Raw genomic sequence first — 14,258 nt, 5'->3', positions numbered from 1 at the left:
TTTAATAAAAATTTTAACTTTATATTCGTAATCTACATTAAATTTCCTTTAATTTGATACCAAACACGCTATATTTCGGTTGAAATTAAAGAAAAAGTGAGGTTAAAATCAGTCAAAATGGCCGCCATTTCATGTTTTTTTGTATCTTTCTTAGTTTTAGAGATAAATACATCGAGTTTGGACTCATTTTGAAGCATTTTCAATATCCCGTTTAATAAAAGCTTCAAAATTACAAAATTTTCGTTTATTTATTACAATTAAAACAATTTAATTAAAATTTTAACTTTAAATTCGTAATCTACTTTAAATTCCCTTTAATTTGATACCAAACACGCTATATTTCGGTTGAAATTAAGGAAAAAGTGAGGTTAAAATCAGTCAAAATGGCCGCCATTTCATGTTTTTTGTATCTTTCTTAGTTTTAGAGATAAATACATCGAGTTTGGACTCATTTTGAAGTATTTTAATTTCTCGCTTAATAAATCCATTAAAGTTACAAATATTTCATTTAATTACTACAAGTAAGAAACTTTAATAAAAATTTTAACTTTATATTCGCAATCTACATTAAATTCCCTTTAATTTGATACCAAACACGTTATATTTCGGTTGAAATTAAGGAAAAAGTAAGGTTAAAATCAGTCAAAATGGCCGCCATTTCATGTTTTTCTGTATCTTCCTTAGTTTTAGAGATAAATACATCGAGTTTAGACACATTTTGAAGTATTTTTAATTTCTCGCTTAATAAATCCATTAAAGTTACAAATTTTTCATTTAATTATTACAAGTAAGAAACTTTAATAAAAATTTTAACTTTATGTTCGCAATCTACATTAAATTCCCTTTAATTTGATACCAAACACGCTATATTTCGGTTGAAATTAAGGAAAAAGTGAGGTTAAAATCAGTCAAAATGGCCGCCATTTCATGTTTTTCTGTATCTTCCTTAGTTTTAGAGATAAATACATCGAGTTTAGACACATTTTGAAGTATTTTTAATTTCTCGCTTAATAAATCCATTAAAGTTACAAATTTTTCATTTAATTATTACAAGTAAGAAACTTTAATAAAAATTTTAACTTTATGTTCGCAATCTACATTAAATTCCCTTTAATTTGATACCAAACACGCTATATTTCGGTTGAAATTAAGGAAAAAGTGAGGTTAAAATCAGTCAAAATGGCCGCCATTTCATGTTTTTTTGTATCTTTCTTAGTTTTAGAGATAAATACATCGAGTTTGGACTCATTTTGAAGCATTTTTAATTCCTCGCTTAATAAATCCATTAAAGTTACAAATTTTTCATTTAATTATAACAAGTAAGAAACTTTAATAAAAATTTTAACTTTATATTCGTGATCTACTTTAAATTCCCTTTAATTTGATACCAAACACGCGATATTTTAGCTAAAATTAAGAAAAAAGTGAGGTTAAAATCAATCAAAATGGCCGCCATTTAAATTTTTTTTTATATCTCTCAGTTTTAAAGATAAACATGTCGAGTTTGGACTCATTTTGAAGCATTTTCAATTTCCCGCTTAATAAAAGCGTCAAAATTACAAATTTTCCGTTTAATTATTACACGTAAAAAGATTTAATTAAAATTTTTACTTTATATTCGTAATCTACTTTAAATTCCTTTTAATTTGATACCAAACACGCGATATTTCGGCTAAAATTAAGAAAAAAGTGAGGTTAAAATCATTCAAAATGGCCGCTATTTCATTTTTTTTTGTATTTGTCTTAGTTTTAAAGATAAACACATCGAGTTTGGACTCATTTCAAATCATTTTCGATTTCGCACATCACAAAAACCTTATTTACGCTTAATTAATTTAAAAAAAAATTATTTTTGAATTATTTATTTATTGAATCGATTTTATACAAACAAAAACCCTACTTTATTAACAAATCAAATCAAATAAACTTCGTTTGTTTTCTTTCACGTTGCAAAAACTTATTAATCACCGCCAATTCACCAAATTTAGAACCTATATACTCCAATTGAGCCTCGATATCCCATTCTTTCACTTTAATCTCGTCCCCCCTCATTTGGCACACTTTCTGGTACCAACTCCAGATAGCCTTTTTCAACCCAATGTGTTCGGCGCGTTTCCTCACACAAACCTTTTGAATTTTCGCCACGAGTCCCTCCAAACGGAGCGAATTCGCTCTCGCATTTTCATAAGTTTGGTAAGTTAGCCCCAAATGATGCGAAATCCCGTTTAATTTCGTCCGTTTTTCCTCGAGCAATTTCGCAAAATCCCCTTTTAACGTGAATAAATTCTCGTCGTATTCAATGATTTTTTTCGAAAGAGCGTCTTTCGTCGATAATAAATCGTAAAATCTTATTAAGATGTTATTGATGTTTCTGAAGTTGTCTTTTTTGGCGACTTCCTCGAGATAATCTTCGTACATTTTAAGCGATTTTAATTTGTTTTCCATTAAACATTTGATTTGCGATAAACTGTTGTAATCGGTTTGTAATTTTTCGATGTCCGCGTCGCGTTTTTCTTGGATATTGAGTTCGTTTAAGATTTTTATGCGCGTTCTAGCGCGTTTTTCCGCATTTCCCATTACGAATTTGTTGGATTTTTTGATTAATTTTTTGAAATCGTTAGCTTTTTGTATCCAACGGTAGGCTACGTGGTCCAGTTTCGATCGGAATTCTATCGCTGATTGTCGCTTCCACGTTAAAGTGTTTTCTTTGATGCGTTTTTGGTCCCAGGCTAATCTTTTGTACATTTGGGGGGTGTCCCGGATGTAATTGGAGTCTGGGTGAATGTCTTTGTATGATTTTAGGATTTTTTTTGAAAGTAGAAATCGCCCCGCTTCGTTTTCGGGGCGAAATTTCGGGAAATCCATTTTTAGCTTTTTGTCGGGTATCTTGCATTTTCTTTTAATTCTCCCCATAATGAGAAAATAATTAAAAAAAAATAAAAAAAAATTAACCCAAATTTTCTTTCTTGAAAAAATTAAAACTGCAAAGTCATTTTTGACTTTGACACAAGAATTCTTTGTTATTTTCCTTTGTTCTAATTAAAATTAAAGGGTATTTGATGCAGACTACGATTACAAAGTTAGAATTTTAATTAAAATCTTTTGCTTGTTGCAATTAAACAAAAAAATTTTGTAATTTCGACGCCTTTATTAAGCGGCAAATTAAAAATGCTTTAAAATGAGTCCAAACTCGATGTGCTTATCTTCAAAACTAAGAGAAATACAAAAAAAATTAAGTGGCGGCCATTTTGAATGATTTTAACCTCACTTTTTTCTTAATTTTAGCCGAAATATCGCGTGTTTGGTATCAAATTAAAGGGAATTTAATGTAGATTACGAATATAAAGTTAAAATTTTAATTAAATTTTTTTAACTGTAATAAATAAACGAAAATTTTGTAATTTTGAAGCTTTTATTAAACGGGATATTGAAAATGCTTCAAAACGAGTCCAAACTCGACATGTTTATCTTTAAAACTGAGAGAGATACAAAAAAAAATTTAAATGGCGGCCATTTTGAATGATTTTAACCTCACTTTTTTCTTAATTTTAGCCGAAATATCGCGTGTTTGATATCAAATTAAAGGGAATTTAATGTAGATTACGAATACAAAGTTAAAATTTTAATTCAATTTTTTTAATTGTAATAAATAAACGAAAATTTTGTAATTCTGAAGCTTTTATTAAACGGGATATTGAAAATACTTCAAAATGAGTCCAAACTCGACATGTGTATCTTTAAAACTGAGAGAGATACAACAAAAAATGTAATTGGCGGCCATTTTGAATGATTTTAACCTCACTTTTTTCTTAATTTTAGCCGAAATATCGCGTGTTTGGTATCAAATTAAAGGGAATTTTACGTAGATCACGAATACAAAGTTAAAATTTTAATTCAATTTTTTTAATTGTAATAAATAAACGAAAATTTTGTAATTTTGAAGCTTTTATTAAACGGGATATTGAAAATGCTTCAAAACGAGTCCAAACTCGATGTGTTTATCTCTAAAACTAAGATAAATGCAACAAAAAATATAATTGGCGGCCATTTTGAATGATTTTAACCTCACTTTTTTCTTAATTTTAGCCGAAATATCGTGTGTTTGGTATCAAATTAAAAGGAATTTAAAGTAGATTACGAATATGTAGTTAAAATTTTAATAGAATTTTTTTAATTGTAATAAATAAACGAAAATTTTGTAGTTTTGAAGCTTTTATTAAACGGGATATTGAAAATGCTTCAAAACGAGTCCAAACTCGACATGTTTATCTTTAAAACTGAGAGAGATACAAAAAAAAATTTAAATGGCGGCCATTTTGAATGATTTTAACCTCACTTTTTTCTTAATTTTAGCCGAAATATCGCGTGTTTGGTATCAAATTAAAGGGAATTTAACGTAGATTACGAATATAAAGTTAAAATTTTAAATCAATTTTTTTAATTGTAATAACTAAACGAAAATTTTGTAATTTTGAAGCTCTTATTAAACGGGATATTGAAAATGCTTCAAAATGAGTCCAAACTCGATGTGTTTATCTTTAAAACTAAGATAAATGCAACAAAAAATATAATTGGCGGCCATTTTGAATGATTTTAACCTCACTTTTTTCTTAATTTTAGCCGAAATATCACGTGTTTGGTATCAAATTAAAGGAAATTTAACGTAGATCACGAATACAAAGTTAAAATATTAATTCAATTTTTTTAATTGTAATAAATAAACGAAAATTTTGTAATTTTGAAGCTTTTATTAAACGGGATATTGAAAATGCTTCAAAATGAGTCCAAACTCGGCGTGTTTATCTTTAAAACTAACATAAATACAACAAAAAATATAATTGTCGGCCATTTTGAATGATTTTAACCTCACTTTTTTCTTAATTTTAGCCGAAATATCGCGTGTTTGGTATCAAATTAAAGGGAATTTAACGTAGATCACGAATACAAAGTTAAAATTTTAATTCAATTTTTTTTAATTGTAATAAATAAACGAAAATTTTGTAATTTTGAGGCCTTTATTAAACGGGATATTGAAAATGCTTCAAAATGAGTCCAAACTCGATGTATTTATCTTTAAAACTAAGATAAATACAACAAAAAATATAATTGACGGCCATTTTGAATGATTTTAACCTCACTTTTTTCTTAATTTTAGCCGAAATATCGCGTGTTTGGTATCAAATTAAAGGGAATTTAATGTAGATTACGAATATAAAGTTAAAATTTTAATAAAATTTTTTGAATTGTAATAAATAAACAAAAATTTTGTAATTTTAAAGCTTTTATTAAACGGGATATTGAAAATGCTTCAAAATGAGTCCAAACTCGGCGTGTTTATCTTTAAAACTAACATAAATACAACAAAAAATATAATTGTCGGCCATTTTGAATGATTTTAACCTCACTTTTTTCTTAATTTTAGCCGAAATATCGCGTGTTTGGTATCAAATTAAAGGGAATTTAAAGTAGATTACGAATATAAAGTTAAAATTGTAATTGAATTTTTTTAGTTGTAATAAATAAAGGAAAATTTTCTAATTTTGAAGCTTTTATTAAACGGGATATTAAAAATGCTTCAAAACGAGTCCAAACTCGATGTGTTTATCTTTAAAACTAACGATAAGATAAATACAACAAAAAATATAATTGGCGGCCATTTTGAATGATTTTAACCTCACTTTTTTCTTAATTTTAGCCGAAATATCGCGTGTTTGGTATCAAATTAAAGGGAATTTAATGTAGATTACGAATATAAAGTTAAAATTTTAATTAAATTTTTTTAATTGTAATAAATAAACGAAAATTTTGTAATTTTGAAGCTTTTATTAAACGGGATATTGAAAATGCTTCAAAACGAGTCCAAACTCGATGTGTTTATCTTTAAAACTAAGATAAATACAACAAAAAATATAATTGGCGGCCATTTTGAATGATTTTAACCTCACTTTTTTCTTAATTTTATCCGAAATATCGCGTGTTTGGTATCAAATTAAAGGGAATTGAACGTAGATTACGAATATAAAGCCACCTTCTTTTTGTTGGTTCATAATTTTATTTAGATACAAAATAAAAGAAAAAAAAACATTTTATCGTTTAAACAAAATCGATTTCTTCCTTAAATATTCGTTTCCAAAGAACCCTTCGAATCTGGCCGTTTTCGTAAAGACCATATTAATGTACCAACATAAGCAAGAAAAGACAACCAAAAACGTAAAGATACAGATTAAATTCAACGTCTTAGGCGTCGCGCACTTTAAGTTCGATTCATTTTTATCGCCGCTAAAAATGAACGAGTTCAGGTTGATCTCTTCGTTGCGAAAATTACAGCTATCGTTTTCGTCGTTATCGTCGTAATCGATGACGTTTATTTGTGATTTATGGGTGAAAATGGTTTTCTTTCTGGGCGATTTTCTCGTCGACGCCGATGACAGTATCTCGGAACCAGAGGAATCCATAGAAAACACAGGAAATTGTCGCGTTTGTTGAACGTAACGGATTGATCGGGAAAGTATTCGTGGTTTTGCGGTTCTTGATGATGATTTTGATGAGACGGAACCATATTATTGGGAATTTTTTTAACGGAAATTTTTTTGTGCTTAATTTTTGACAAAACAAACTTCAAAAATCATTTTGTGACAATTCATTTTCCCTTTAATAACTTATTCATTATCTAATGTTGCGAATTTCAATCGATTCGAGCAAATTAATAAGAAGAATTAATAAGAATTCGTTTCGTAATAAAGAGAATAAGATATTACTTAAATGACCGGATAATTAATATTTTTTAATGCTGTATACATATATAAGTTATGTGGTAGCAGGTGGCCCGTCATAAACAAATAATAATAATAGACGTAGAATAGTCTTTAAATAATAAATACATTTCTCATATTACTTCTTTTTTGGAAACATATAACAAGAGTATAAATAAGGTTCGTTTCCGAATAATTAGAATGATTGTTCATTCAATAGTCATTAAGGTAACTTCGTAATACTTTTGGTGTAACTCCGACACTTCCAGCTGTAACTCATAACTCTTATAACTTATAACATAACATACTGGAAATGACCAAAATGAATTTCTTACATTATAATTACAAATTGATGAAGGTGGGGAATTTAATTCCTCTTTCAAGAAATTGCGGGTTTCCAAAAAAATTATTGTTTCATTTATTGAGAATCGTTTGCTTGGCTTTCGCGACTTGGTACCTTTTGATGTCGATCTTTTATTTCGCTTACGTCGATCGATCCACCACCGAAGCCCTTTTAAAGTTCACGAATGGCGGTGAGTTAACTAATTAAAATCGCTTAAAATTATGAAATTCCCTTTAATTTGATTCCAAATTTTGTTTTTTTATTGATATTTTCGTAAAGATAAGGAAAAATCCTTTAAAATGAGCCCAAACTCGATGGGGTTATATTTAAAAATAAAAAAGATAACCTAAAAACCTAACGGCCATTTTGAAAATAAATCGAAAAATTGGTTTTGAGATAACCCCATCGAGTTTGGTATTATTTTTAAGGATTTTTGATGTAGATTACGAATTTTAACATAAAAAAATTTTAAAATCATTCAAATTGAACATAACCTAACCTCTAGACATATAATATTTTCTTTTTTTATTGATATTTTCGTAAAGATAAGGAAAAATCCTTTAAAATGAGCCCAAACTCGATGGGGTTATGTTTAAAAATAAAAAAGATAACCTAACAACCTAACGGCCATTTTGAAAATAAATCGAAAAATCGGTTTTGAGATAACCCCATCGAGTTTGGTGTTATTTTAAAGGAATTTTGATGTGGGATACGAATTTTAACATAAAAAATTTCAAAATCATCCAATTTGAACGTAACCTAACCTCTAGAAATATAAAATTTTATTTTTTTATTGATATTTTCGTAAAGATAACGAAAAATCCTTTAAAATGAGCCCAAACTCGATGGGGTTATGTTTAAAAATAAAAAAGATAACCTAACAACCTAACGGCCATTTTGAAAATAAATCGAAAAATTGGTTTTGAGATAACCCCATCGAGTTTGGTGTTATTTTTAAGGATTTTTGATGTAGATTACGAATTTTAACATAAAAAAATTTTAAAATCATTCAAATTGAGCATAACCTAACCTCTAGAAATATAAAATTTTACTTTTTTATTGATTATTTCGTAAAGATAACGAAAAATCCTTTAAAATGAGCCCAAACTCGATGGGGTTATGTTTAAAAATCAAAAAGATAACCTAAAAACCTAACCGCCATTTTGAAAATAAATCGAAAATTTGGGATTGAAACAACACCACCGTGTTTGGTATCATTTTAAAGGATTTTTGATGTAGATTACGAATTTTAACAAAAAAAAATTCAAAATCATTCACATTGAACATAACCTAACCTCTAGAAATATAAAATTTTATTTTTTTATTGATATTTTCGTAAGGATCACGAAAAATCCTTTAAAATGAGCCCAAACTCGATGGGGTTATATTTAAAAATAAAAAAGATAACCTAAAAACCTAACGGCCATTTTGAAAATAAATCGAAAAATTGGTTTTGAGATAACCCCATCGAGTTTGGTGTTATTTTTAAGGATTTTTGATGTAGATTACGAATTTTAACATAAAAAAATTTCAAAATCATTTAAATTGAGCATAACCTAACCTCTAGAAATATAAAATTTTCTTTTTTTATTGATATTTTCGTAAAGATAACGAAAAATCCTTTAAAATGAGCCCAAACTCGATGGGGTTATGTTTAAAAATAAAAAAGATAACCTAAAAACCTAACCGCCATTGTGAAAAGAAATCGGAAAATTGGTTTTGAGATAACCCCATCGTGTTGGGTATCATTTTTAAGGATTTTTGATGTAGATTACGAATTTTAACACAAAAACAGGTTTTAAATCATCCAAAATCAACATAACCTAACCAACAAAACAATAAACTTTGAAATTTGGGTTTCCCATTGATATTTTCGTAAAGACAATGAAAAATCCTTTAAAATAAGCCTAAAGTCGATGGGGTTATCTTCGAAAATAGCAAAGATAACCTAATTAAGACGCCATCTTGAAAGAAAAATCGATACGTTGGTTTTGAGATAACCCCATCGTGTTTGGTGTCATTTTAAAGGATTTTTGATGTAGATTACGAATTTTACTACAAAAAAATTTTTAAATCATCCAAATTGTACACAACCTAACCTACAAAGATATAAAATTTTAAATTTTAACTTCTTATTGATATTTTCGTAAAGATAACGAAAAATCCTTTAAAATAAGTCCAAACTCGATGGGGTTATCTTCAAAAATAGCAAAGATAACCTAATTAAGACGCCATTTTGAAAGAAAAATCGATAAGTTGGTTTTGAGATAACCCCATCGTGTTTGGTGTCATTTTAAAAGATTTTTGATGTAGATTACGAATTTTAATATAAAAAAGTTTTAAATCATCCATATTCAACATAACCTAACCTACAAAAGAATAAAATTTGGGCTTCCCATTGATATTTTGATAAGGATAATAAAAAATCCTTTAAAATAAGTACAAACTCGATGGGCTTATCTTCAAAAACAGCAAAGATAACCTAACAATTAAGACGCCATTTTGAAAGAAAAATCGATAAGTTGGTTTTGAGATAACCCCATCGTGTTTGGTGTCATTTTAAAGGATTTTTAATATAGATTACGAATTTTAATATAAAAAACCAATTTTTCCGTTTTTTTTTTTCAAAATGGCGGTTTTGTTAGGTTATCTTTTCCATTTTTAAAGATAACCCCATCGAGTTTGGACTCATTTTAAAGGATTTTCGATACAGATTACGAATTTAGCATAAAAATTAATTATTCAATTTCTTTGCAGTCGTCTACATTGGAATTGTAATCCGAATGGTGTTATATTACAGGTACGATTACGAAACGATCAAAATAATCAACTACGTAAACGAACATTTCAAAAAATCCTCCAACACCGGACTTAAAGAAATTTCAATAAACAATTTATTAAACGCCGCAAATTTTGTGTCAATAACCCAAACGGTTGTGTCGTTTATAGCCGGGATCGTTTTCGCTTTTGTTCCCGTGATTTACAGGTGTTTTTAATTAATTAATTTTAATTATTCTTAATTAATTTGTTTTTTAGGAAAGAACCGATTTCTTTATGGTATCCATACGACCCTAATTCATCGCCTTATTACGAATTATCCCACATTTACCAAATAATATGTCAATTTATAATTTGTTATTATTACAACATAACCGACGCATTTTATATTTGCGTCGTTCTCGCGACGGCTGGGCAATTCCAAATTTTATCTTGGGAAATGGAAAATGTGTGTTACTCAGCTTTGATTTCGTCGGGATTTGACGCAAAAACAATCCAATCGTTTAAACACCACATCCCGAATTCAAATGAAATCGAAAATGGGGGAGATTTTTACGAAATTTTCGATTTTATGCAAACTCAGCAATTTCGAGATGTTTTAAAAATGAAAATCGTCCAGATTATTGAGTATCACAAGAACGTTTTGACTTTGTGCGATTTTCTCGAAAATTTCCTCTCCGTTGGGTTGCTTTTAATGTTTTTGAGCATTTTGGGGAATTCGGTGTTTATCATGTTCGGGTTGAGCGTGGTAAATTAATTAATTAAATCAATTACGTCAATTTTGAGATAACCCCATCGAGTTTGGTGTCATATTAAAGGATTTTTGATGTAAATTACGAATTTTAATATTAAAAAATTTTTAAATCATCGTAATTGAGCATAACCTAACCTACAAAAAGCATAAAGTTTTAAATTTTAATTTTTTATTCATATTTTCGTAAAGATAATGAAAAATCCTTTAAAATGAGTCCAAACTCGATGGGGTTGTCTTCATAAATAGCAAAGATAACCTAAAAATTTAGCCGCCATCTTGAAAATAATCGAATGTGTCAATTTTGAGGTACCCCCTCGAGGTTGGGTTCATTTTAAAGGATTTTTAACCAAGCTTACGAATTTGACCATAAAAAATAAATAAAATTATTTTTCTAATATCATCTTCATTAAGCATAACCTAACTAATAACAAAATTGATTTTTATTGGTTATTTATTAAAGGAAATTAAAAATCCTTTGAAACGAGTCCAAACTCGATGGGGTTATCTTTAAAAATAGCAAAGTTAACCTAAAAATTTAGCCGCCATGTTGAAAAAATCGAATGTGTCAATTTTGAGGTAACCCCATCGAGTTTGGTATCATTTTAAATGATTTTTAATCAAGATTGCGGATTTGTCCATAACAAATAAAAAATTTTTTTTAATGTCATCTTAATTAAACATAACCTAACTAATAAAAAAATTGAATTTTTATTAGTTATTTATTAAAGAAAATTAAAAATTCTTTAAAATGAGTCCAAACTCGATGGGGTTATCTTTAAAAATAGCAAAGTTAACCTAACAATTTAGCCGCCATCTTGAAAATAATCGAATGTGTCAATTTTGAGGTAACCCCATCGAGTTTGGTATCATTTTAAATGATTTTTAATCAAGATTGCGAATTTCAACATAATATATAAAAATATTTTTTTAATGTCATCTTAATTAAACATAACCTAACTAATAAAAAAATTGAATTTTTATTAATTATTTATTAAAGAAAATTAAAAATCCTTTAAAATGAGTCCAAACTCGATGGGGTTATCTTTAAAAATAGCAAAATTAACCTAACAATTTAGCCGTCATCTTGAAAATAATCGAATGTGTCAATTTTGAGGTAACCCCATCGAGTTTGGTATCATTTTAAATGATTTTTAATCAAGATTGCGAATTTCAACATAAAATATAAAAATATTTTTTTAATGTCATCTTAATTAAACATAACCTAACTAATAAAAAAATTGAATTTTTATTAATTATTTATTAAAGAAAATTAAAAATCCTTTAAAATGAGTCCAAAGTCGATGGGGTTATCTTTAAAAATAGCAAAATTAACCTAACAATTTAGCCGCCATCTTGAAAATAATCGAATGTGTCAATTTTGAGGTAACCCCATCGAGTTTGGTATCATTTTAAAGGATTTTTAATCAAGATTGCGGATTTGATCATAACAAATAAAAAATTTTTTTTAATGTCATCTTAATTAAACATAACCTAACTAATAAAAAAATTGAATTTCTATTAGTTATTTATTAAAGAAAATTAAAAATCCTTTAAAATGAGTCTAAACTCGATAGGATTATCTTTAAAAACAAAAAAGATAACCTAAAAAATTACCCGCCATCTTGAAAAAATCGGATACGTCAATTTTGAGATAACCCCATCGTGTTTGGTGTCATTTTAAAGGATTTTTAATCAAGATTCCGAATTTGACCATAAAAATTTTTTTTTAATGTCATTTTAATTAAACATAACCTAACTAATAAAAAAATTGAATTTTTATTAGTTATTTATTAAAGAAAATTAAAAATCCTTTAAAATGAGCCCAAATTCAATGGGGTTATCTTGAAAAACAGCAAAATTAACCTACAAAATCATCCGCCATCTTGAAAATAATCGGATAAGTCAATTTTGAGATAACCCCATCATGTTGGGTGTCATTTTAAAGCATTTTTAATCAAGATTCCGAATTTGACCATAAAAAATTTTTTTTAATGTCATTTTAATTAAACATAACCTAACTAATAAAAAAATTGAATTTTTATTAGTTATTTATTAAAGAAAATTAAAAATCCTTTAAAATGACTCCAAACTCGATAGGATTATCTTTAAAAACAAAAAAGATAACCTAAAAAATTACCCGCCATCTTGAAAAATCGGATACGTCAATTTTGAGATAACCCCATCGTGTTTGGTGTCATTTTAAAGGATTTTTAATCAAGATTCCGAATTTGATCATAAAAAATAAATAAAAATTTTTTTTTAATGTCACCTTAATTAAACATAACCTAACTAATAAAAAAATTTAATTTTTATTAGTTATTTATTAAAGAAAACTAAAAATCCTTTAAAATGAGTCCAAACTCGATGGGTTTATCTTGAAAAACAGCCAAATTAATATACAAAATCATCCGCCATCTTGAAAATAATCGGATAAGTCAATTTTGAGATAACCCCATCATGTTGGGTGTCATTTTAAAGCATTTTTAATCAAGATTCCGAATTTGATCATAAAAAATAAATAAAAAATTTTTTTTAATGTCATCTTAATTAAACATAACCTAACTAATAAAAAAAATAAATTTTTATTAGTTATTTATTAAAGAAAATTAAAAATCCTTTAAAATTAGTAAAAACTCGATGAGATTATCTTGAAAAACAGCAAAATTAACCTACAAAATCATCCGCCATCTTGAAAATAATCGGATATGTCAATTTTGAGATAACCCCATCATGTTGGGTGTCATTTTAAAGGATTTTTAATCAAGATTGCGAATTTGACCGTAAAAAATAAATACAAATTTTTTCTTTAATGTTTTATTGGTTATTTCGTATTAATTACTTAATTAGATTTAAAATTAACTTTTTTTAGACGGAATCTTTGGCGAATCGCTCCCAAATGGTGACTTATTTTTTAGCCTCGGCCATTCAAAGCTTTTTGGCGGCCTTCACCTCCGATTATCTCCTCCAAGAAGTAATTAATTAACGTTTAATTAATCAGTTTTGATTTAATTTGTTGTTTAAGAGCCGAAAATTGCAATTTTCGCTTTATTCGACGCCTTGGTATCTTTGCCCGAGGGAAACTAAAGCTTTATTTCTCCTGGTTCATCTAAATTTGCAGAGAGATATTGGAATTTCGCTCGGAAAATTTGTAATGTTCGATTTGGGGGCTTATAGCTGGGTAGAAAATCCAAGAAAATGAATTTAAAATCAACATTAACTTTTTTTCTCACTTTTAGGTGATAAAAACTTCGTTTAGCTTCTTTACTTTGCTTAGAAACCGACGTCAAGGAGCAATTTAAGCACATTCTTACACTTCTAATAAAGTAAAAGTAATCAAAACGCCATATGTGGCCAATTGTTGTGATTTCAATGGCAAAGAGAAAGCTTTAAACGTTTTTCTTTCAGAAAAAATTAGTTTAGGAAAGTGATTTAACTTTATTAATATTTAAATTGAAAACGTTTAGAAACTAAAACTGGATCAAACTTGAATCTGAACTCCCCCAATTAATTAATTAATAATTTAAAGCATCTAGATATATAAATAGGGATTAATTGTTTCGATTAATATTGTTAAAATGATTAAGTTGTTGAGATACAACGTCCTAATTTGTGGGACGATGTCCATGTTTAA

General features: G+C 27.7%; 1 protein-coding gene and 2 long non-coding RNA genes across 3 annotated transcripts in view; 1 reads left to right on the top strand and 2 right to left on the bottom strand.

Moving 5' to 3' along the window:
- The window catches only part of LOC111422590 (uncharacterized), a 94,906-nt gene that overhangs the window by 70,447 nt on the left and 10,201 nt on the right, over positions 1-14,258 (bottom strand). The gene's annotated exons all lie outside the window — the stretch shown is intronic.
- On the bottom strand, positions 1,847-3,012 carry LOC111415472 (coiled-coil domain-containing protein 42 like-2-like). Its single transcript, XM_023047172.2, has one exon. It carries the CDS (start codon positions 2,911-2,913, stop codon positions 1,918-1,920), a length of 996 nt encoding a protein of 331 aa, XP_022902940.2. The 5' UTR covers positions 2,914-3,012; the 3' UTR covers positions 1,847-1,917.
- LOC111415482 (uncharacterized) lies at positions 13,529-14,153 on the top strand. The gene is made up of 3 exons (XR_011642247.1): positions 13,529-13,598; positions 13,650-13,805; positions 13,864-14,153. It is a non-coding gene; the product is annotated as an uncharacterized lncRNA (long non-coding RNA).

The sequence above is a fragment of the Onthophagus taurus genome, unplaced genomic scaffold (genome assembly GCF_036711975.1).
Source record: "Onthophagus taurus isolate NC unplaced genomic scaffold, IU_Otau_3.0 ScKx7SY_16, whole genome shotgun sequence".
Lineage (NCBI taxonomy): Eukaryota > Metazoa > Arthropoda > Insecta > Coleoptera > Scarabaeidae > Onthophagus > Onthophagus taurus.
Note: the sequence above shows the minus strand (reverse complement) of the source record. Positions and strands in the feature narration are given on the sequence as shown.